This window comes from Miniopterus schreibersii (assembly GCF_964146895.1).
Source record: "Miniopterus schreibersii genome assembly, chromosome: 2".
Taxonomy (NCBI): Eukaryota; Metazoa; Chordata; class Mammalia; order Chiroptera; family Miniopteridae; genus Miniopterus; species Miniopterus schreibersii.
In genome coordinates, this window is record NC_138102.1 from 33957862 (window position 1) to 33984852 (window position 26991).

The window sequence follows — 26991 nt, forward strand, 5'->3', positions numbered from 1 at the left end:
TCAACCAAGTCACCAAAGCATTTGGGCAAGGAGACCCTCATGAGGTAGACACAACATGACAGAGAAAATGACAATGATAATAAGAGCAGAGACGTGTATAAGGCGTTCGCCAGGTGCCAGTCAGGCTTGCTGTACCACATTGTGAGAATTAAATGGGTCAATACACATAAGGGACTTAACAAAAAGACTGCATTCTGCTTAGATACTTCTGGTAACTAATACCAGTACAGGGACAATCTAAACTAAGAGTAATGTTGAGATAAGGTCCAAACAGTTTAATGTCACTCTGGGGAAAACCGTGATATAGGGAAAGATCTGTGAACTGGATGTCAGTGCCCAAGTGCTGGGTCTACCACTTTTTAGTTATGGGACATCAACACCTCAAACCTCACTCACTTTCCCATGTGTAAGATGAAGAAAGCAGGAAAATTAGTTAAGGAGCCTGCTGCTGCAGGGGCTGTGTAAGATAAGCCACCTGGTGTTAGAGAGGGCCTTTGCCTTCTCTCACAAAGGAAAGAAAGAAGAAATTTTTGGTCAACTTGCAAGTGTTCCATGGTTGGTTAGAGAATATACAGATATACATGGTAGTGATAGTGTCCCTGCCTTTCATACACTGTACCTGCAATTTATTTTTTTCTAATGAAGTGCCCAAATGCATTATGATAATTATCTTGAAGAGATCCAGCTATATTCTTTCAGTCTGATCCCACATCCAGTCACCTCAGTTGTACTGGAAACCTGGAAGGAGCTGTCATCAGCATGTGTCATCTCTACAGCATGAGATTTTGCAAGGCTGAACTACAAGAACAATGTTGACTCCCACCTCCTCCTCTGAATGAAGACCAGGTAGACACTGTCAATCTTCTAACTCTGGGACTCTCAGTTGTGCTGTTAACTCTGCTGACCACCTCCTTTCTGCCTTGTTCTTTCTTTACACAGATTCTTGCTTTCAGTAAGCTTTTATTTGGTTCTCAGTGCCATCATGGGAACTGAGATACTGCACATCTCCTGTGATGTTGTAACTAAACTTAGGGAGTTATCTTACTGCTTTTGTCTCAAGTTTGTAAGTGATACTTCCCCCAGTCTTTAAGAGTAGAGTAATAAAAATCATTGTAAAGTGTTCAGTGGCAGCTAAGCCTTTTACTATCTCCATAGAATTTAGGTTAGTCTTAGCAATCTTTTATCAATAGTGTACTGTGTACTTTCACATGTCCCTAAATCAAGAGTCTTCTTTTTAACATTTTTTTTTTAAAAAAAGGACAAGTAGAATAAGGAAGGCAGCTGAAGCAAGCTGCATGCAGTAGCAGAAGGCAGTTAAATTGATCACCTCCACAGACCACTCCGTCCAGGTCTTCACAGCGGCGATCATCACACTCGCACGTCTTCCCATACACCCTGCGGTCTCCCGGCGGGTAGCAGGTACATTTGCCACATTCACATTTACCTGCAAAATACAAAGGAGAGAGCACTTTAATTGGAGATTCACAGAACTAAGAAGGCTTTCAAAGGAAACAGCACACTATTAAACCCAGACCTCTCAGACCAGTTCCAGACTGTGCATGACTCTAGTTCAGCAAATAACTTTTCTTACCTCCCTGCGGTAAGCTGAAGGTCAAACACAAATGCCAACCAAGGTGGTAGGGAGTGAAAGTGCCAATTGCTGGCTCAGAAGTCATTCACCTTTACCACTTTCCACCTTTTGTTTCATTCATTTTTGAAGACGAATTTAGCTGCTAAACTCTCTGGATATTTCATATTCAACTTAGCTTGATGATAACATTTAATGTAGCGGAATCAATTTTACATATTTTGACAAATTTAGCCTAATGTGATCATTTTAAAAAATTGACCACAATTTTTGGATGTATCCACCACATAAAGAAAAAAATGTTCATTGGTACACTGCAACATGACATTTTAGTGATTATTTGGCATCAATTTTATAGTTCATAAAACACATTTTAACATGGAGCATGTGTCAAAGCACATGACCTAAATATCGTTATCATTCTTGACTTAAAAATTAAAAGTATGAACAATTTTTTGTAATGAGTTTGGTTCGTGGTTTGAGTACTCCTTAACTATTGTCATTATGACTTCCACCATCATTTCTTGAGCTGTAAATATGTGTCGAACATTTTAATTCCTTAAATTCCATCTCTTTTGTTTTCATAATACCACACATTGACTAGCATGGCCACTATCATTTTACTAAACAGTATACGGAGACATATTGAGGCCAAGTTACTTTCCATGGTGGCCCAGCTTGTAAGGGCTAGATTCAAAATTTATATCCATTCTCATTAATCTTAAAGCATAAACACTTAACCATTGAGCCATATTGCACCTTAATATACTCATAACACAGCACCAGAAGACTGAATGAGAAAGTAAATTCCTTTTGCTTAAGGAGTTTGTACTGGTTTGGAAAAATTTCAGCTGGGTAACCACTCTGAGACATCTGCTACTCTCTGTCATTAGCCAACCATCATAATTACACACCCACTGAAATGATCATGAGACACTTCAGGGCTGACCCCACAATGTTGTCAGTCATTCTGTTGCTGCATTTGTATCCTGTTAAAGCAATTCTGAGTTGGGAGATGATGGAAGAAAGGAAAATTAGTATTTAGAATCATATAATTTAAGAGCTGTAATTAAAGATAATCCAATGCAGTGATTCATAATCTTTTCTGGCAGAAGTGTTGGGGTCATGATCCCTTTGAGAAGCTGGTGAAAGACATGGCAATAGATACTCTTGTTCTGGCTGCCCTTCAACCAGTCTGTTTTTCTACTTGGAGGCAGGCCCAAGTTCAGCAGAAGACAGAGCCCTTTTCCGCTTCCAGTGACATTCCCTCTTCTTATGTCCTGGTGGACAGAACAGGGACACACCAGGTACTCTTGGCAGGGCTTTGGTTTTTGAGGGTGACTGCAAGGGCACAGGGTCTGTGCAACAGCACAGTAGTGAGTGTCCAGGAGCTGTGGAGCTTGGCACACAGTGGCTGGAGTTCAAAAGTGGTGGCAGCAGGGGCTAGATCTTGGCAGTGGCTTGCTTCCCTGGAGTGCTACTTGAGCTGATTGTCCAAGATTGCATTCTGAGCCTAACCCCTTCTAATAAAATCCTTTTTCATTCCAGTTCATAAAGTTGGTTTCTGTTGTTTGCTATCAAGACCTCTCACTAGTAGACCCCAGATCTCTCCCTAGAAAAATATAGCAGCATACACTTATTTTTTTGTGAAATGTCAGGAAGATCCATGACTTACTGCAATTTATTTAATAGATGAGGAAATTCAAACATGCTGAGACTAATTAGTTTGCCTTAGGCCAGTGAAGTAGACATCAACAGTGTTGGTGCTGGAACCCAGATCTTCTGAGCCCCAGTTACTTTCTGATGTGCATAAACATGCTAGCCCTCACCGTGGGTGGATGTGTGAATGACAATAATAATCCAGACTGTAGAGACAAGGAAACAAACTATAGGATCATCATCAGGATGGTCGGATACAGTTAACTAGTTCTTCATGGACAGATGTCAGAAACATGAATAACCTTACTCCTGACAGGTAATACAGTCCCAGTTACCAAGACAACTTCAATCTTTAAGTTTGAGGGAATATTTATGGTGACAGTTTTATTAATGTTTTGAGGCAAACAGGAAGTTTCCTGATATGTATTATTGGTTTCTCTGCTTCTCTGGAAAGGATGAACCAAATATTGGCATATGTGTTCAACTATCTACATTTCATTGTTTTTACAATGAATAGTTTTTGCCTTGTATTTCTTCTATCAAGTTAAGTAGTGTTAATATTCAGTCCTAGGTACATTGTTTTTCCTGATAAATTGTAATTCATATGTCTCTTTCGATGTAAAAATTCATTTTGCAATTCTTATTTTTGTTGGAGTTTTAAAAAGACACATGAAGGCAACTAATAGATGTAACTTTATAGATGTAACTGTAATGTAGTTTATAGGATATGGTAGCTTCTAATGGAAAAGCAAAAAACCGTATATAAAGAAAGGGTAATTTATTGCAGATAGAAAGATAAAGAAGAGTAAATTCTTCATACACACCACAGTTTAAAGTGCATTTTATTTTGCTGTTTCAGTTCACATCTTCAGTCCAGTCATTACCAAGATATATATACCTGCCTGGTAAATTTCCACTCATTCTTCAAGATCCAAAGTAAATTTCACCAGATTCATGACAACTGTACCTTCCTACTCATGCACCTTTACAAATACAGCACCAATAACTGTACTTCTCATGTGTCCTCATAATGTCTGAATATTATTTATGAAGGCACAAAACAATAATCACCTGCAAATAGTTTGTAAAATTACACAACCCATGAGCTTTAATTGTAGAACTTGAATTTAGAATAGGATGTCTCTCCCCAGTACATAAGCATTTCCAATTGCCTGAATACCTTCACTTGTGTTTCCCACAGTTATGTCAACGGAATATGTCTGACGGCAATTTATCATCTTTATTCACAAACCTACTCCTCTTCCCAGTCCTTTTATCTAGGAGAAGGTCACCATCATCTAATCTGTCAGTGAGACTTAAAAAACTTGATGACATATTTGATTTCTTCCTTTTATTAACTATTCTCCTTTCCATTTAAAGTTTTAAAAAATCCACTTTTCAAAAACATACCTATGATTATGTAATTTCCTCTCTCATGCTGGTCCTACTCGATCTTCAAGACAGAAGTCAATTTTCTCAACAAAGCTCTCTCCACATTTGGTCCAACTCTCCTTTCCAAGTACGTATCCAATGTTTAGAGACTTTTGTTCATGTGCTCCACTTGTCTTTGTTCTGCACTCCCACTTTCTCTCTAAAATTCTACCCAGTGCTACTCAGCCAGCTCAAATCTAATCTCCTCTCTGAATATCAACTATGGGTCAAGTATTGTGCTAGGTGCTGAAAATACAAAATTAAGTAGGACATTAAAATTTTTTTAATACTAGAGGGAATAAAGGTAAAATACATGAGCACACAGACCTTGTAGGATTTGAGAAGTTCCCTGGCAAAGGTGACTTGGGAGTAAGTCTTAAAGTGTTTTTATTTGTCAGTAGACAAAGAAGAAGGGAAATACATTTTACGGCAGAGATACAACTAGAAGCATGGGCTCTGATTTGAAATAAATATGGGTTTTAATCTTGGCCCATCCACTGTTAAATGTGTTCCCTTGGAAGAATAAATTAAACCTCATTTATCATGGTTGCATAATGGGAATATAATAATAATGTTAACATGAGATTATTGTAAAGGCTAACTATTGTAATGCATATAAGGTACATAGGACAGAGCCTGACACTTAGTATTATTTAATAAATAATAGATATTCTTTATATTTTTATAATAAAAACATGTTGGGAGATTTGGATTTCAATTGCTCACATAAAGTTCATACATCTCATTTCTCATTGCATTTCTCTATAAAACAACTGTTTTTAGAGAAATGATCCAAAATAAGCTTGTTTAAGAAGAGCACTATATCATCAAATGTACCTGCCAGCATGCTAACAGCAGGCACACTCCCTATGACCTTATTTTCTTTCACTTTTTAAAACAGTAAAAACCATACTTGCAGTACATGCTCAATAGTTGGAGAGTAATTAGAGTCTCACATAAAACAGAAAAGAGATTAGCACTTTACTAACACAGTTCTCCTTTGACTAAAATAATAGGTTTACCATAGCAACCTGACTGCATTAGAAAAAGCTCCTGCCAAATGCATCCTGAGTTCCCTTGAAATTTCTATGAGAAGGAATTAAACACTTTAGAACTATATTATTCTGTACAATTTCATCCAAGTCCAAATATTTTTTGTGAGACTCAAGTAATCATTTGAAAGTGAAGAGGCACCTTTCACCTTCCATTTCAAAATGGGCAGTGAGACTTATAATTTAAGCCACAGTGACATTACAATTGCTAGCCAAGGAAGAATTGCTCATGGCTTTTAAAAGCACAGATAAATGTCAATCCTTCTGTTTGTTCTTTCTTAGTACAAAAGATTAAAGTAATCAATCATGAACTATGTGAGAAAAAAGGCAAATGTGCTAATATAATTTTCTGTTGTCTGCCTAGAATGTCTGAAATTGAAAATGGGACATGGGAGCACCAGGCCTCACTTTACCCTAAAGGTTTCCCAAAGTATCCAGCAAACTACCCCAGAGGAGATCTATTAGACTTCTAAATTAGACTATCTCACTATTTCAACTTTAAAATAGTTTCTACAATAAAAACTAAAATTACTTGATTCATTTTTTCTAACTATAAATTAGGGAACTGTAGGTAGAAATATCATACTATAAATTGGTGACATTAAAATTAAATAGCAATATCACATTCATTTACCAATTAACTTAGAAACTAAGAGACAGCGCAAGGCTAAAAAAGTCAGTGAATGAATTAAGGTAGGAAATGTGGAGCTTAACTGACTAATCAACGTGGCCCCTCATGAAGTGGCCAAGATCAATTAGAAGAAACTCCTTCTTCCTCCCGAGTAAACCCATTGACCGGATAGTGGACAGTACTGTGCTTCAGAAAATAGGTTTTGGGATTCTGCAAACATAAATCATATCACACATAGACCAATCTTGGTATTGACTTAATGATTCCATTCTAGGTCATAAATAAATACATGCAACTGTAATTCACCGGGAAAGACTCTATGGGATAAATGCCAAAAGACTGCTAAATGCCAAAAGACTGAAACAAATGCTATTCACTAGTGAAAAACAGTGTTCTGTGTGATATAATTAGAGAAATGGTTCTATAAAAAGTTTCTTGAAGATGAACTTTATTTGGGGTGGAATCAGGCCCTAGTCATGTTTAAATTCTTAGTTTTTGTTACTTTATAAAACATTCAAAAGTATGAGTGAATATATCACTTCCTTAATATACATTTAAGAAGTGCTAATTAAATTGATTTGAAACAAGTGTGGGCTTTCTTCCTACATCAGGGATAATTAGCAAATTACATTTTTTTTAATTGAACAATGAAATCCATATAACAATAATATATTTTCCATCAACAAGCTGATTTACGATTAAGAAAAAATATTCTATAAAACAGTATTTTCTACTGATAATTTATTTATTATTCTTTGTTTCTAAATTCACCACTTTTGATTTCCCTAAATCATAAAACATTAGAAAGAACATTGTGTATATGCATAAGTTTATACATATATGAGAATGTAGGTGCCTGTGTACATTTAAATTAGAGGATGATGAAACTCCATGTGAGCAACTTACCTTCAAATTGGCCATTTATAAAAAGCTTTGAACTATTCTTAAATCTTCTAAGTTTAAAATGATTTCAAAATAAAACTATTTTAAAATTTAAAAATATATAAGTAAATCTCTAGACAATTTATATGTAGCTAAATGTTTTTTAAAAGATAAAGTCATCAATAATTATGTATACAACATTTTACATTCAGTTTTAGAAAATATTCATTAACATCACATTTAGGATTTAAGTCAATTTTTTCAATAAAATGGTGTCAAACATGCAAAGCATAGAACTGTACAGCCAAAAATGCCAGAAATTCAATAAACTTAAAATTAAGGATATAGTTAACTTGTTTAACATTGCCATTTTACAGCACAGTTAGCACAATCAGGATTAATAGGTAAAAGTTACAGGGGAAAAGTTTAATATACTGTAATAACATTCTATCCATTAGAGTAGTGCATAATGGAAGTACTGCTATGGTAGGAAGTAAGCCCCATCACAGTGAAGAAATTGAAGTCAAGAAGGTAATCTTTGACAACAGTTAAGCATTTGTGCTCTGGACTCAGAAAGACATAAGAAAGAATTTAATATCTAGCACTTATAGATTCTATAATCTTAGGAAACAAACTTCTCTTTAAAAATTTTCAAAATTGGAAATATCTACTTAATAAGAACCTGTAAAGAAATTGCAATAAAAATGTATATTTTAAGTATTCCTGTTTGGATTTCCTAAGTACCACTGTGATAATATTGTTTGTGGCACAGTGATTAAATATATTAAAAAATTAAATATATAAGTTAAAGGGTAAAAGGTTTCTACAAACAGACCCCAAAAAAGATATAATTTGATATATTTTTGATATAATTGGAAGTAGTATGTCATTTTTTCACAACTAATGTGTTTCTCCTTTAATATGAAGTTCCACTTTATTTTTCTCTCTCTGCCAACAATATGTTTCAGGTAGTTTATAGTTCTACATTAAGTAATGCTATTTCTTTGAGGGTATTTTATACTGACATTATTTTTCAACAAAGTCCTATTGCACCTGAAAGTTCTATCTCCATTTTGTCTCTAGCCTTTGCAATAATTTTTCACTAGCCAAAATTCAATGTAGACAATTAGGTCAAAGGCTCTTAGGCAGCCTAGATTTAGGTGGTCAAGGTCCTAGAGAAAAAGGAACCGTAGAGAAATGATTTCTACCCTCCATGCAAATAATAGCCTTTATGCATTTGTCAAGTCTTGAACTTTTTAGGCAAGAGGTTGAAACATCAGGCAGAAAGCAACATCTAAAAGATAAATAAACTAAACAAAGCTTTTAGTTTTTCCATCTGGTTGGAAAGACAATAACTGGGATTCAGGGGCTTTTGAGAAGAAGAACACTGATAAACATCACATAAACCACCCAAGTTTTCACTTTAGAAATTATTTCAACTCCTGATTGGATTAAGGTTTTTTGGTCTACCAGAAAAAGGAAATTATCTCTTCAAAGAAGATAACATTAGTCATAAAATTCTACCAATTTTATTAAACAATATTTATATTTAATAAAAAATTACAAATATGTCAAGAGAATGGCAGAATGGCCAAAAATAAAAGAAAGACACTGGAAAGAGATCCAAAAAAGATACAAGTGGTCAAACTGGAATTGTTAGTAATGAATTTAAAAATAACTTTAGTAATAGAGATTCAGTGGTAGATAAGACACAAGAGAAGACAGGATTAGTAAACTAGAAGATAGGTCAGTAAAAAATATCTAGACTGAAGCATGGAAAACAAAAAGACTGATGGGGAGGGAAGCATAAGAAATACATTGACATAAAATAACACCTCACATTTTATCATGGGGTTCTCAGAAGAAAAGATAGAATGAGGAAGAAGTAATATTTTAAGAAATAATAGACAAAACACTTCTAATATAATTTAATTTATCTATAATTTAACCTATAGATTCAAGGTGCTTCATAAAGCTTAAGGAGGATTAAATAAAAAGAAAAGCACAGAGCATAGCTGAGACACAGCCAAATCAATTGCTGAAAAACAAAAAGAAAATCTTAAAAGTAGTCAGAGATAAAAATATGTATTAACTTTAAAAGAAAAAATAAAAAGATTGACAATTGAAATACCAAAATTAATTCTTATTAAACCAGATGACAATGAAATTACACCTTTAAAATTCTGAAAGTAACTGTTAAATTGGAGTTCTATGCCTAGCAAAAATATCTTTCCATTTTGATTATAAAATGAGAATACCTACAAAAATTAAAAAGGTGTGACAGAAGAGCCCTGCAATAATGTCAACATTAAAAAAAAATAAGAAAAAAAGTTATTCACACAGAAGAATATGATACAAAACATAAACACTAAAATAAAGGAAAAAATGAAAAAACACAAAGTAATTATAAAATTAATCTAAATAAAAACAGTTCATAGAATTAAAATTAAATCTTGAAAATGAAAAACTAAGTGTAGAATTTAAATTCATGGTGCTAGAATACCCTCTACAACAAAATCATGCAAGGAAATTACAGGAAAAAAAGATGTTAGGAAGTCTCTCATGAACTTTGAATCCAGCAGTTTGCAAAAAGAATCATATGCAAATGGGTATAGACCAAGATTAAAGGATTGGTTTAACATTTTAAAATCAATCAAACTACTTCATCGAATTAACAGAAAAGATGTATTATCATCTCAATAGGTGCACACTATATATTTGGTAATATTCAAAACTCTTTCATGAGAAAAAACAATAAAGGAATAGAAGGTAACTTTCTTATTTGAATGAAGATAATATAAAATAAATCTATAGATTTAGAGTAAAATATTGAATACATTTTCTCCAAGATTAAAAGCAAATCAAGAATGTCTACTATCTCTATTGCTAATCAAAATTGTACATATATCTTATCTAGTGTTCTAAGGCAAGATAAAGAAATAAAAAGCATAAATAGAGGAGGGAATAACATTGTCATTATTTACATATGGCATGATTAGTAGAATATAAAAAAAAACCCACCTATAAACCATTAAAATTAAGAAATAAATTTAGCAAGATCATAAGACACAAGTGGTTATATTAAAATTTTTGTTGTAGTTTTATACAGCAGAAACAAACATAAAATTTTTAATGATAGAATTTTTAATAACATAAAAAAACAAAAGAACTCATGAAAGTTGTGAAGACCTACATATAGAAAACTATAAATTATCAAGTGAAATTAATATAGAAATAGAAGAAAGGCTATACCATGTTTATAAATTAGAACGTTAATGCCCCCATAATTGATTTATAGGTTTAATGCATACCTAGGTAGTCAGGTATTATTATTGTTACATAAATGTAAAGGGATAAAAATATAAATGTAAAGGGCTAAAGCATTGTGCAGAAAAATGGGTGGAAAAATGACAAAACCAGGTTTTAAGACATACTATGAAGCTATAGTATTTAAGAGTGTACTGTTATTAAAAAAATAGATAAATAGAATAGAATAAAAACACTAGAAAGAGACTCATACAATATGAGGCCACTTGATTTATGACAAAGATAATATTACAGTGCAGTGGGAAAAGGTTGGTTTTTTAAAAAATGGTCTTCTCTAGCCAGAACTAGTCACTTTTACTTTTGATAGGTTCACTTTCCTGTACTTATACAAAAAACTATTGGACTAAATGATGTCTAAAGTGTCTCAGATGTAATCATAGGTGTAATTATAAACCTGTACCAATTACAGCTACCAGCCCTGTTTCTAGTTAAATATTCCAAATAGGTCCGGCCAAGTTGTATAATTAAACTCTAATGCTAGCTACCATGGTTTAACTTGCAATTTTCTTCTCAAAGACTATTAATATGCAATGCACATTTTAAAATCATACTGGTTTATAAGACTTATATTTAAATATTAAAATTGTTGCCTTCCATCTCAAATAAATAGCCAACTGCTTGTGATTCCCTTCAAACAATTTCTTTTTTACAGAAACCAAGAGAAATATTTCCACCATTGGCTACAAAGTAAAGATAGTTAAGTATAAGAATACAGTTCCACCTAATGGGACTCAGTGGCACCAAAGTGCTCCAGATCTATGGAAATATATTCCCAAATTATATACTAATAAATATTGCCTATAAAGGCAAAAGAGAGTAGTTAAAGGTCAGAGAGGAAAGTTCAAAGACTGATAAAACATATGAGAAAAATTCCTTGGCCACCTTTTTCACTATTTCAAGATAATTAAATACTTGGTCCTAGGTAAACTTAACTAACTAGAAAAACTGTATGATGACCAATTAATGAGGGCCCTCTATGTTCCTTGGACTCTACCAGATAAGAGGAAACATTTTGTTTTAGTAAGAATATCAAAGGGGTAGTGTAGAGATGGAGAAAGAGAGGAAAATATGCTCCCAATTAAGGGAAAGAAAAGGAAGGTGATGAAAGGAAAAGAGCACTCGAATGCATATGATTATCTGCCCATATTGGCAATGGAAAAAAATGTCAGAAAATAAAGGCATTTGAGACGCAGGCCATTTATGCAGGCCTCCACATCTCTTTGACTGTAGAAAGGGTAGGATAGCCCAGCCGGAGCTGCTCCATTGGCTGAGTGCGGTCCTGCATGAAAAGTTTGGTGGGTTGGGTCCCGGTCAAGGCACATGCCTGGGTTGTGTGTTTGGTCCCCAGTCAGGGAGCTTACCGAAGGCAACCAATCCATGTTTCTCTCTCGCATTGATGTTTCTCTCTCTCCCTTTTCTCTTTTAAGTGTGTCCTTGGGTGAGGATTTCAAAAAAGAAAAGAAAATGTAGGATAGGTAAATAATCATTTGTTTGAAATAGAACCTGAGCTTTCTTTGGGTCCCTTTACATTTTGAGTTAAACTGTGCTTATGTGTCTCTCTCATTCAAATCTTCAGTAAAACCAAAGACGTGAATAGAGAACATAAAAACAAAACAAAATCACATGTAATTGTTAATTGTGAAAAGCATTCCTGCCATTATTTGAAAAGCAATGTCTTCTTTGAAGTAACAGGAAATTGCAGTATCAGCTCTGCAGTGAAATGACTTTTGCTTTCACCTGATGTATCAAAAGAAATAAACTATTCAATCAGTCCTAGCAATAATAGTTAACATCACTACTGCAAAAGCTATTCAGGGAATGAAATGAGGTAATAAAAGAGAACAAAAAAAGGCTAAGCGATTAGATGCTTTAAACAATGATAAGCTCTACATCACACAAAAAGCAGTGTTCCAGGACCCTGATTACTTTAGTCTTGAGTTATCTTTGACTTAAATACATCTGATTGCCTAAGAGTCCAAAGGATTGGTTACTTGTCCATGATGCTTTATGTAACGAGAGACATCACATTAATTCCACTGGGAATTTTAATTTGCATATTTTTTATTTTTGTGTGTGTGCTAGAAAATGACAACTGCTTTATGGGAAGTATGGAAGGAAGGGTGTACCATATTTATAAATTCGAACCTTAAACTTGTTAATTCTCCAACAATTGATTTGTAGTTTTAATGCATCTTAGATATGCAGATACCATTAATGCTACGTAAATGTAAAGGGATAAAACAGTGAAAGCATTGTGGAAGAAAAATGGGTAGGGAAATGATAATACCAGGTTTAGTGTAGTGAGTAAACATTCTAAACTCATCCTCTCCCAAACCTCAATTTCTTGCCCATCCTCCACTTAATTTTCAATTTTATTTATTTTTTGGTGAAAATACCCAATTTTAAATGTGCTTTCATTAATTTTCACTTTCAGAAATAGCATTACAAAAGATATACCCCAATGAAGCACACTTTCTATGGGATTTAGCTTCCAGCAAAGAAGAGCAAATAACATGCTGTACCTAAAATAAAGTGTCTGCTCCATTGCTGGGCTTATGGAGAGAAATATAATTCTCCAAATACTCGAAAACAAAAACTATGAGCTAGAACAAGAGCAATTACCATAAGCTCCCACGAAAGTGGTCCCGAGGGTACTTTAAGGAATGAAAGCAGAGAAATTGAACTTGAGACTCCTGAAAAGAGAAGTTAAAGAGATCCAAGATCGGTTATATCCTGTAAGAAACTAACACAAATCCTCCTTGAAAGAAAGTGTCCTGAATTTAGGCTTCGAGATTCTCCAGAGTTTGGGATAAGCCATGTATAAGCTCACAATTGAAGATCAACACAAGTGCTCGCTTTGGCAGCACACGTACTGAAGACCAAAACATGCACACGTAAGGAAACGAACCCCCACCAGTGAAAGTCAGAAAACATTTTTTTTTTTTTAGCTCTGTGCTATATATTGGGTATTGTCTAATTAGCCATCTTGCCATTTTGTTCTTGAATATAATTGTTATAATTATTCTGATATCTGTATCTGATAATCCCAATAACTGGGTCATTTACACATCTGTTTCTATTGTCTGTTGTTATTTCCTTGGTCCTGATTCCTGTTTTTTGATTCAGTGTCAGAAATGGCATATGAAAAGTTTACAGAGCCTTTTGATGGTAATCTTTTCCCCGAAACATTTCGCCTCTTGTAAGCAGATAGAGCAGTGTGTCTCATCTTAGGGATATTCTGACCCCAGGAGACATCTGGCAATGTCTCCAGACACTTTTTAGTGTAGTGATGGGTTGGAGATGTGACTAGCATCTAGTGGGTAGGGTCAGGGATGCTGCTAAACATCCTACAATGCACAGCACAGACTCCAGCCCAAAATGTTAAGCATGCTGCTATTGAGAAGCCCTAAAATGAGTGAGGGCAGATCCAAACAGCAATTGAGCTCACCAGAGGCTAGGTTGTATTTATCTCCTGTTTACCCTCCTCCCCTCAAAGGTCTGAAAACACTGGCACCTGAGCTATGCACACACATCATATTCACATCAACATGCTCACATGAAATGACCGCCACCAAAGTCTACACTACATCCTTGAAAACTAATCATTTTCACCATCTCTCAGAAGCACTGTCTGCGGCTCCCTCAACCCACACACTCAATCACCACTTAAGGCTTGAATAGTATCATTATGATGTTTAAAACAGAACGTTGGTGCTGCTCTAACAGATATTGATTGATCTGAAACGTGCTCCATGGTGTTATGTAATTTTTTAATCGAAACTGTTCATTTGCATCTTGCATCCAGTGTTTATGCAAATAATTAGCATTTTTATGCCATTTCCTAAGGCTCCCATTCACTGTAATTTCAATGTATATCTCCATTATCGTCTTTAAAAATCACTTCCTTAATTTTAAATCCAGATTTTAAAATATTATATATAAACACACATATATGTGTACTAAAATACTAAGTGCCTTTTACTTTTTAAATTATGATTTCACTGATTTAAAATATATTATAAAGCAATACATAAATAATCATAAATCAGTACAGGATCAATGTAAATAAAAAGAAAATACATATGTATAAGGCAGGAAATTCCCTGTTAAACTCAGCTCCAGGGACAATTACTGTTAATGTTCCAATGAATTTCATTCCAGTCTTTTACCTACACCTATTTTTACATATGTGAGTAAACAATGCAATATAATTTTATCTATAATTATAACATAAGTATTTTCGTTGGGAGCACTTTAGAGCGGATTCATTTTATTAAGATCATTCTTTCAGTAGCCCCTTTCATGATCTAAACTATGGCTGGACTTAATCCTAAAGTATGGTTTTATTTTTCTAAGGGAGCAGATAGTGTTTGCCACCAGCCCTGACCTCTGCTGCACACATTTGAATTCCTCCTGCTGACAGAATTTCAAGTACAGATTAATTTACTTAGAGCTTGACTAATTGGCCATTCACTCCCAGGGAGAGAGAATGCTGATTTAGTCACTTAAATCTGTAAGTAGGCTATCTCTAGGAGAGAAAAAAATCATCTTTCTACACCACTCCTTTAAAATTACCCATGAACTCACAAATAAGCTTCTTTGCCTTGTGCGTTACCCAAGCATAAGGAGAAATGTAAGGGTCACAGGAACCCTTTCTTATGCTCCCTTCATTCAGGACTGTTCTAATGTGGATTATTAATAGAGAATCTTTTGCTCTCTGCTTTCTTATCTGCCAAGACAACTATTAATATTCAACCATGTAGACAGCATTCTAAGTACTGTATAAAACACAGAAGGAGAGTATCTAAAATCTAAATCAAACTGATGAGTGCATGAAAATTGATGACCCCAAGGAACAGAAAATTACCCTCCACTGTGAATTCCAATTTCCACAGAAATAAAACTGACCTCCAAATATTTTGTAACTATAAAGAAAACCATTATTATGGGTTGAACAGGTTTAGCTAATGTCTAAGGGGTGTCATATATGATAAAACAAATCAAAATGAAAGAAAGGGCCCCATAGTAAAATGCAGATAGGGATAAGTATGTATCATACAATGCTTAATTTTTATTTTATTTTTTTTAGTTTATGTGTGATAGGCAAGTGAAGGGGAAGGTACAATTACACCCTTGGTGTATGGATTAGACTTTTAAAAATATATATGTCTTTATTGATTTCAGAGAGAGGAAGGGAGAGAGAGAGAAAGAGACAGAAACATCAATGATGAGAGAGTTGTTATTGATCAGCTGCCTCCTGCACGCCCCCGACAGGGGACTGAGCCTGCAACCTGCAACCCAGGTACATGCCCTGACCGGGAACTGAACCAAGTTCTCCTGGATCCTAGGTCCATGCTCAACCGCTGAGCCACGCCCGGCCTGGCAGGACTTTCTTTATAGACTTTGGTATATGTGATAGATTAGGCCGTTTACCCAGGGCCAGTATAATATCAGATCAGCAGTCAGGGGGCATGTTTGATAAAGGCTTAAATAATGAAGCAAATAAAATGTTAGCAATAAATAATTTTATTAAGAAACAAAATAGGACTGGAAACAAGATGGCAGCGTAGGTCACAGCTGCACCTGCCTCCCACAACCACATCAAAATGACAACTAAAATACAGAACCACCATCACTTAAAACCTCCTGAAATCTGGCTGAACAAAAGCCCCACAACCAGGGAACTGAAGGAGCACCGAGACCGGGAGGAGGGGCGGAGACGCAGGCGGATCGGGGCTGAATCGAAGACTCACTGCAGGCCCACACCTGGTGCCGTGGGTTAAACCCGGGAGGGAATCTCGGCGGTGGCAGTTTCCCGAGGAAGCGAGGGGTCCCAGGCCTACAGCAGGCCCCCAGCCCAGGGCTCCAGGGCCTGGAAGAAAGGTACCCACAACTCCGGGCTGTGAAACCAGCAGGACTGTCCCTGAGGGTGGCAGAGGCTGCGGGAGCCCCAGCAGCTCCTCCTAAAGGGCCCGGCACGGACTCACTCGGACGCTCCCTCTGGGCCCAGCGCCGGGCAGCAGCCTGAAAGGACCCGGGACACTCGGGGAGGAACTAACCTGCCTGAGATCCGGGCGAGAGCTGGAGGGGCAGCCTCCTCCCAGGCAGAAGGGCTGGCGGAGGCCATGGCTCCTTTGGCGAGTCCTCCCCGCACAGCCGGCAGGCAGGCGCCATGTTTGAATCTCCAGCACCTGACTCACCTTTGGCTCCGCCCCGTGATTCCCGGAGGCCCCGCCCCTCCCCACCTGCAGCTCATCCAGGCCATTTCCAGGGGCTTTTCTGTGCAAGTGGCCTCTTGAGCCTCATGCTTAGGACTCTCCTAAAATCTCTCAAACAAGCAGCAGGGTGCCCCATATGGCTTGATAAGCGGCCCCAGGCCTGGCACTAGCAGCAGCTGCATTGGCTCATAGCTTGGCCTCTCCTGGACACCTCCAAGCCCAGCACAAGTAGCAGCCATCTACGGTTTGCTGTGTAGCTCATGCTGGGTGGCCCTGGGCAAGGCACTGGCACAGGCTGACTTTGCACCTCCAGGGAGGCCCGAGACAGTGCACCTGGTGGTCAGACTCTACCACGCTGGATTACAGCCCTACCACAGCCACGAGTGACACACTCAAGGGGCGCACTTGGTGAATACCAAAGCCCCACTGAAGTAAATCCTGCTCCATACGGGTGTCTCCAGCACAGCAGCTCTCTGGCTGTAGCTGCAGCTGGTCCTCACAGCTGATTGGCCTGGGGGTCAATTCCTCCCAGGGATGCCAACAGCACCCAAGGCTCAACTACAACAGGACAGTGCACACACCCCCACAGGGGAGCACCTAGAAGGCCCAGCTCAGGTGACTGGGGAGGCTGAGCCACTGGACCCTACGGGACACCTACTACACAAAGCCACTCTACAAATTCCAGGAGACACAGCAGCTCTACCTAATACATAGAAACAAACACCTGGAAGCAGCCAAAATATGGAGGCAAAGAAACATGTCACAAAGGAAAGAACAGAAAAAATCTCTAGAAGAGGAACTAAATGAAATAAATCCAAGCAAGCTAACAGATACAGAGTTCAGAATTTTGGTTATAAGGATGTTTAAGCACACTATTAGGGAAATAACTGAGAAAATCGATAACATAATAAAGTATCCATTTGAAATAAAGGCTACACAAACTGAAATGGAGAATAATTTACATGGAATCAACAGCAGAGTAGAGGACGCTGAGAATCAAATCAGCAGTTTGGAACATGAGGAAACAAAAAACATCCAACCAGAAGAGCAAAAAGAAAAAAGAATCCAGAAATATGAAAATAGTATAAGGAGCCTCTGAGACAACTTTGAGCGGCCCAACACTCGTATTATTGGGGTGCCAGAAAGGGAAGAAACAGACCAAGAAATTGAAAAGCTATTTGAAAAAATAATTAAAGAAAACTTCTCCTACCTGGGGAAAGAAATAGATTTACAAGTCCAGGAAGCACAGAGGGTCCCAAACAAGAGGAACCCAAAGAGGCCCACAGCAAGACACATCATAATTAAAATGCCAAAGGTTAAAGACAAAGAGAGACTCTTAAAAGCAGCAAGAGAAAAGCAATCAGTTACCTACAAGGGAGCACCCATTTGACTGTCAGCTGATATCTCAACAGAAACCTTGCAGGCAAGAAGGGAGTGACAAGAAATATTCAAAGTGATGAAAAACATGGAACTACAACCAAGATTACTCTACCCAGCAAAGCTATCATTTAGAATTGAAGGGCAAATAAAGAGCTTCACAGATAAGAAAAAGCTAATGGAGTTAATCACCACCAGACCAGCACTACAGGAAAAGTCAAAGAGTCTTCTTTAAGAAGAAGCTAATGAACAAAAGAATCTGATGAACTAAATAGATCCAGAGACATTGACACATGCAACAGACGATCATATTTCAGAGAAAAGAGGGAAGGGGGGTGGAAAGTGGGAAGAGATTAACCAAAGAATTTATATGCATATATGCATAACCCATGGACACAGTTAACAATGGAGTGAAGGCCTGGGGAGGGGTGGGAGCAAAGTGGAGCAGGTCATTTGTGGGGGAAAATGGGACACCTGTAATACTCTCAACAATAAAGATAAATTAAAAAAAAAAAAAAGAATCAAAATAATGAATTTTTATGCAACTTGAATTAAAATTGAAGATATACTGGGAAAAAACATAATTTTAAAAGTTCACTAATACAATAAAATGTTGCAATTACACCCATATTCAAATTTAAAACACAATGAACACTATAACAGCTTTGTTATGTTTAAGGCCAAGTCTAGGCACTATTCTTTCTGCACTTGGGCTAGATTTCCATCAGAGGCAATACTGGGGACACAGTCTAATAACTTAAGTCTATTTGAGCTAAAGAGGAGCTCCATATATGTGTGTATTTTACCAACAAAAAGAAAAAAGTAAATAAGTAAGATGTATAAACAGATTATGTAGACTTGGAGCTGCAATAAAATGTTAAACTACTTTCAAAGAACATGTTCAATAAGGGTGAGGGTTCAACAAAGGAAAGGAAGACATTGCCAACTATTACAGACAAATTAGAATAGAAGTGCATAGGGTGTCGATGCAGCTGGTTGGAGTGACATCCCATACACCAAAAAGGTTCCATCCCCAGTCAGGGCGTGTATGGGAGGCAAGGGATCGATGTGATATTTTTCTCTTTCTCTTTCCCTTCCACTCTCTCTAAAAGTTAATCAAAGCATATCCTCGAGTGAGGATTAAAAACAATACAAATAGAGTTTTCAGATGGTTAGCTTTAATTTGCCCTATGAGTATACATCACATTCTCTGAATATGAAGGTTTGCAACTGCTTATCTCAAGGGTGTTGCCAATTACCACTTGTGGCAACTGATGGAAAAGGCATCACCACTGTGGCAAGAACTGCCACCGAACCAGTCAGCTCATGTACCAGTAAACATGGCACATCCATGGGAGGTTGTGACCATCTGATTTAACAGTGGAGAAGCAAATAAATGTTAAACGTAGTAGTAGATCTTTTAAATGAAATTAAAGACACAAGATCTAGCAATTAGCTTCATAGGAAGGGGAAGGAAAAATGGGTTTACAGATATAGAAATATTAAGAAGCAGAAGAGAGAGGAACTTAAAAATACAAATTTCAACGCTTCTTTTCTTATATGCCAACTTGCTCTCAATTCCACTTCTCTAGTTTCCTTGCAACACCAATGCTTTAATTACCACAGGGGTTTGCATTTTCTGAGGATAAATTATTAGTGCATTAATTTAACTAAATTTATCTCGTCTACCACCTCGCTTTTTGCTACATTTAAATATGCATGTCTAACAACTGCTTTTTGCAATATGTCCATTCCTCCCACATAAGAAAATAGATAAGATAAACCAAACACCTATTCTATGCCACCAATCAAAGTGGTAATTTTGGTGTATCCATTTCCTTCTCATGCATCTATGTGTTTCTGAGTGGAACACTTCCACTTTTCCCATCTAGAAGTTATGTTTATTTTTTATTTAATTTGTTTTGTTAATCCTCACCTGAGGATATTTTCCCGTTGATTTTTAGAGAGAGTGGAAGGGAGGGAGGAGTGGGGAGGGAGGGAAGGAGGGAGACAGAGAGAGAGAAACCTTGATATGAGAGAGACACATCGACTGGTTGCCTCCCGCACGCACCCTGACAGGCCGGAGATCAAACCTGCAACCCAGTTCCTTGCCCTTGACTGAGAATCAAACCCATGACCCTTCAGTGCCCAGGCCAACACTATAACCACTGAGCCACACTGGCCAGGGCTAAGTTAATATGTTTAAATAATTGTAAGAAAACACTCATAAGGGAGTAGGCAGTCACTGAGAACTTCATTGTCCTTAGACAATGTTGTGTTTTCCATGTATTAGTTTCGGGGCTGAAAACTACCTGCTGCAATTGTGTGACCATTCAACAAGTTTCCTGGCATTGTACTAAATGCTCCCTGTTCATTGTTTGATTTCTTTTCCACCGTGACCCCATGGATGGAAGTCCTGATTTTATCTCCATTTTGCAGAGGAGGCACATAGACTGATGGGATTTAGATAATTTACTCAAAGTGATGCAGTCAGTAAATGGTGGAGCCAGGATTCCATCCAATATCTGGCTTAGTCAAAAACACATATTTTAAATCACTAGATGATATTTATTTTTTATTGTGGACAAATGCCAAAGATAAGTAATTAACATCATCAGTTAGCATAAAATGTATTTCCTGCTTTTCAAAATAAAATAAGGGTCATGATAGAAAAGTTACTCTAAATACAAAGGGAGGTACTGGGGAAATGTCTCATGCAAAAGTCCAAGTATCTACTATCAGGTATAGCAGGGAAAAAAGTTTATATCACCTCCTTACAAACAAACACATTTGCAAACCAGTTTGTTCATTTGAAAAATAAACTAACCTATTGTTTCTTCATAAAGAAAAGAAAGTAAAGCATATCTTCTAATGCTATTAGTATACAGTATAACTGACAAAATATAAAACCATAGTGTGGAGCATCAACTATATTTAACTTAATAAAAAGTCTTTGGGGCACTTGAGGATATGATGAGAAAATTGGGACCCAATAGCACTGTGAACCTAAGACAGCCATGCATTCTTTTAAGAAAACAGCCAACACTGTCTCTCAGTTTCTCTCTTCCTTTCACTACCCTTCGGGCATCGTACACTCTATTAGGCAGAGCAGACAAAGTAGCCTATGTATTACAGCACAGTATTATGAGAATGTGATAAAAGTAGTCAGGAGAACACAGAGGCTTGGGCAGCTTCTTGGAAAAGGTGACACCTGCAGTGAGTTCTAAAGTTAGCCTAAGTGGGTGTGGGAGAGGGAAAGGGGTCTAGACTTTTCCTAAAGGTTTAACACACTTTAAGCTAGGAAATTAGGAAGTCAAATTTGGATTTCAGCAAGATTACCTTGACAGCAGTAAGGAGAAAACATAAATCAAAGTGCTTGAGACAAATAATAGAGGAAGCAGGTGACAGGTTCTCAGAGTAATACACTAAGAGAAGATGATCTGTGCTAAGGTTATAATAGAGCTGCGGAGAATCAAATATTTCTTCATTTGATGGAAAGAATATCTAAACAAGTGTAAAATTTCCATAAGAAGCATTATCATCCACAGGGCCAATTTCTTAAAATATTTTTAAAATCTATTGCATTATTTTTATGTATTTATTTAAGTATAGTTGGTGTACAATATTAGTTTCAGATGTACAATATAGTGATTCAACATTTATATCACTTACAATGTGATACCACACTAAGTCTAGGAATTATCTGTCACCATGCAAAGTTATCACAATAACCATGCTTTCATTTTTTCTAATCATTTATTTAGGGACCCTCTTATATTCTAATTGAGAAAGGCTAGAATATACAAGTAAAAAGTAAATATTTAATATAAATTTTCACATAAACAAGACAACCATACAAGTTGCTGACTTCAGGACTTTATTGGGTACTTCTTGCCCATAGATAATATGAGGACACATTCCCTGTGTTTTGAATGATTTCTTGGTTCACAATGGTCTCATTTCAGAGTTCACCATAAAAATATGAATCAGAGAAACAGATGTGTTTTCACATTTGAATTTCAATAAAAATTAAAAACCTGTGAATAACAGAAGCAAGCAGATGTTCGAAAGCCAACAAGATTCTAAAACTAAAATGATCTTTTTCTTAATTCATATGCATACGCCTCTTTATTAAGAGGAAAAATATGTTAATTGTAATTTTAATTATGGCCCTTATTTCAATCTTTAAAATCTTGAGTAGGTGTCTCATATTTGTAGTATATTAATTTTAAAGTCATTATAATATACATACAGAAAAGTGCACAAACCATGAGTGTATGACTCAATTTTCATAAAGTGAATGGACCCATGTAACACCCAAGTGAAGAAACCGATAGGTTACCTACAGCTTCAGATGTTCCTCTTCTGTCCTACTCATCAGCCCCAAACACAAACACTAATCTAGTTTCTATTACTATAGATCAGTTTTTGAAATTGATGTAAATGGAATCATACAGAATATATTCTTTTGTGTCTAGCATTGTTGCTGGAATAAAAATTACACAAATAATTTTTTCTTATATTCTTGTCTTCTAAAAACTTTCCAAATTGATTTAATAATTTTAATGGTTTGCCTGAGATTCTTTAGGTATCTATATCTATATCTAGATATATAGATATATTCATGTCGTAGGTTAATAGTGATAGTTTTATTTCTTTTTTCAATCCTATATCTTTTTATAGTTGTCTTTATGTACTAACTAGGTTCACTATAACAATGACAAATACAAATGGTACTATCAGGAATCCTTGTCTTGTTCCCAATCTCATGGGGAAAAGCTTTAAACATTTCACCATTAAATATATATTTTTCATTCTTTTTTAAAAAAATATATCTTTACTGATTTCAGAGAGAGGAAGGGAGAGGGGGAGAGAGAGATAGAAACACCAATGACGAGAGAGCCATTGACCAGCTGCCTCCTGCACGTCCCCGACCGCGGATGGAGCCAGCAACCCGGGCATGTGCCCTGACCAGAATCGAACCACAATCTCCTGGATCCTAGGTCGAAGTTCAACTGCTAAGCCATGCCCGGCCAGGCTGTTTTTTGTTCTTTTTGACTAATACTCTCCTCTGTTAACCCCAATCTGCTGTTAAATCCACCCTCTGAGCTCTTAATATTAGTAACTTTAATTCACATTAGTATTCTTATATTGATTAGAAATACATATCTGATATTTCAGCATCACCTATAGGTCTTTTTCTACTATTATTATTTTCAAATGGTCCTAGTTGGTGGTTGTGTTTTTATTTGTTTTGTTTTCTTGAACATATTTTTATTGAATTCGGAACACTGAAGAGGCTCTGATTGGTGTAATATTTATCGTGAGATAATTTATCTTATTCTCTAGGAGGCATCAAAATTAGAGAGAGATCTCCCCAATCCAATCAGGGACTGAGCTGAATCCAAATAGATTGCAATTCCCGCTAGGTCTGATCTGTCTCTGATTCAGTAACACTTCTACAGGCTTCTATGAGAATATGGGATCCACGCTCTTAGTGGGTCCAGAGATTTGTTTGTCTCCCAAGCACCACATGAGTCCCTGAAGTTCTAATCAGCTGGTTAGTCACTTTCTTCTTGGAGTTTTAGTCTCTAATCTTTCACTGCTTTTGAACTGTGAAATGAAATGCCTTGAAGAGAAAACTAGAGTCAAGTATTAACTCACTTTTCTGTACTTCCCTTATCTCCAAGATCATGACCTCTCAAGTCCTGGCAGTCTTGGTAGTTTCAACCTTGTATATTTTGTCACCATTCTTTAAGACTCCAGAAAGTTCCATTATCTTCTGTTCTTATACCTAAGCCTTCTGCTGGCTTCTTACCCTCTTTTCCTGCTCAAGTTAAAAATCAGTAAATGATCTGAAGGGAAAGCATTACGCAGAATACCAGGTTCACACCTGGTATTGAAATAAAATTAGCTTCTCTTCTCTTTGAGATCTTGGCTTCTCAAGCTCTGGACGTCTCAACAGCATTCCAATTCCTGCAAGTAGATTTTTGGGCATATTTTTCCATCTTTTCTTATCTTTGGCCATAGCAATGGTCTATTAAAACTATTTCAGCATAGTGAGAAACAGAACCACTTGTTAATTTTAAAAATGTGTTTATAGTGAAGTTTTGCCCCATAAAATTTTATATTTTATTATAAACAAATTATAGACAAATATCATTTTTTCATCACAGAGGATTTTGAAAATGTAAAATATTAATTTATGTAACTATTTATATTATTATTTAATCACTTTCTTGATGTTAATTGATTTTTTTAATTTTGGCAAATAAAAGTCTAAAAAACTATTCTTTGAATCATGTGGTATTTTGCTACCATTTGTCCTAGAAGTTGACTTCAAGTAGTTCAGTGAATAATAAATATCATGTTAACCAGGACATTTAATCATGCTGTAATGATTGAATGAATATAAATTTGGAAAATAGAAAAAAGTAATTTATAAATTCACCCCTTTCACATTTTTGGCCTATTTGTATCTTTTAAATAGATCATACACACAATATAATATTATAAAACTTAAGGATATATTTTTAATCTTGCTTATTTTATTTATTATATCATGAGCATTGTCCATGTTTTTCAATTATCCTTTGAAAACTATTTTTTTCTTTAGTGTGGCCCTGCATTCTATTGCACTTAATTATTTAATACTATTATTAGATATATAGGTAGTTTTCCTTTTTTCTGATATTGAAATAAAATTACAAAGACTAATTTTATACATACAAATCTTTTCATTTTGGGGAATTTGCTCAGATAAATTCTTTGAAATAAAACTTTTGGGTCAATGAGTGTAGATTTTTAAGGCTCTTTAATTCACATTGGCAAACTGCTCTAAGAAAATTTAAGCCAAAGCATATTCTTCATAGTGAATCCTTATCAACACTAAATATCACAAAAACATTCTTCCACTTTACATGTTAAAAAGTTTACATTTCCAATTCAAAGGAACTTCTATATACACATTTTTAATTAATTTTTTCCTTTGGGTAAGTTGCTTAAGTCCTTGGACCACTCTTTTTGTGTAATTTGCATTTTTCTTATAGTATTTAGACTTTTTCATAGTAAGAAGAACTTATTTTTCTTCTGAACTCTAACCAAAAAAAGTAATTATAATGATTACCCATAATTGTGCTTTGTTCACTGAGAAACTCAGTGGAGTGGTAGAATACATTCCAAACTGGTGCCCTCCAACAAGGGCATGTTATTCTCAATACAGTGCTTAAAGTTCATACTGTTCTGGATGTGAGGAAACAGAGGATTAAAGCCAATGGAAACACATCAGCCTAAAGGATAGTTGAAGACAACATCCAACATTTCTGTTCCTCCCACTGAGCACACACTCAGCATTAATCATTATTAGCTACTTTCTTCATTAGGCAGAGAACAGCATTATATTGCTCCTGCAGCAAAATTAGATACTGTTTCTGGAGTCCGGTGGAAGAGAAGTTCAACTGGAAGAAAAGAGAACTCTAACATCAAAAGGTAAGAATTAGGCTTTCCTCCTACTTAATTTTCAAAAAATAAAAAAACCCACACACCTATTCTAGCAAATAAAAGATGGGAAATGAAAGATTCATTTACAAAACATACTTACTGAAATTTAGTGTCTTTATACCCATGTCAGAAAAGACCACATGTCCCTCCTGCCTGAGGCAGTCCCAGGGTCTAAATCTTGAAGAGGCCATGCTCTAACCCATCACTGAGTTTTTACCTTCTCAAAGGGCCTGTGTCCAGACTCTGGCTCCACCACATCTCTATTGCTAGATTCAAACCAGATAATTTCTTGCAAAGAGATAGTCAACTATGCACCAAGATATTATTATATTTAAATTTCCTGGATGAGAGAAATATGACACAATGCTAGTGTGGTCTATACAATATAATGGTCTCCTAATGTCTCACTGACAAATTTCGTATTTTACTTATGTTTGCAATGTGACTAAATAAAAAGTTCTGCTCTAAGGCTCACTGGTAGCCAGGCATGGCTAGTACCCTATCTAAAGAGACATAATCCAATGAAATAGAATAGAATGAGATATAAGCAGAACCCACTGGGTAGGCTCCTGAGAAAGCTCCTTTAAAGAAGTTAAGTTGCAATCAACGTTTTTGCCCTTAGCATTTCACTTTCATCTTTCCTGGGACAAGGCATGATGTCTGCAATCTCAACAGATATCTTAAAAGTATAGGGGCAAGAGTGGTCCCACTCTAAGAACCAAAGTAAGCTTGGGCCCCTGATGACATTATACAGTGGTCGTACTGGATAGTATCATACTGGATACACTGCCTGCGCTCAGACTTCCTTAAAATGAGACCTCCTCCAAAATTTGTTTAAGCTACTATTTGATTGGGAGGAGAGGTGTGTGTTAATCAGAACCAAAAGTTATTCCTGACTGATGCAATTCCCTAAGTACTCATTCAACTCATTTGCATTTTCCTCTGCTGCCTCTTTACTTTGATTACATTTTTATTCTATCTAATAGCCTTCCCTCTGCAACTGACTAAATAGTCTTTCCCAAAATCTAGTGCTTAACATGTCATGTGATTTAGAAATCCTTCTTACTTATACAGTCTAATATTTTCATCAGGAACTTCACATCACCCAATTGGTTCCTTTACTTGTCATTGAGTTATTGAATTTTTATTAAATAGAAAATCAGAGCCATGGTTAACTCAGAAATGGAAAAACACACATATGTAGAATAAATTGGTTTTATAATTAGGAAGATATCCAGAAGATAATAGAAACTGAGCTTTTTATAAACTATTAGGTTGTGTTTACCTACTACTACCAATTTATATACAAAGATGACCTTGACTTCT

At 36.1% G+C, this 26991-nt stretch overlaps 1 protein-coding gene across 1 annotated transcript in view; it reads right to left on the reverse strand.

The window, feature by feature from the left end:
- ITGBL1 (integrin subunit beta like 1) overlaps window positions 1–26991 on the reverse strand; it is a 182299-nt gene that overhangs the window by 18273 nt on the left and 137035 nt on the right. The window contains exon 8 of the mRNA XM_081127654.1: window positions 1328–1444. Coding sequence (XP_080983780.1) covers window positions 1328–1444 — 117 coding nt within the window. The remainder of the gene's footprint in view (window positions 1–1327; window positions 1445–26991) is intronic.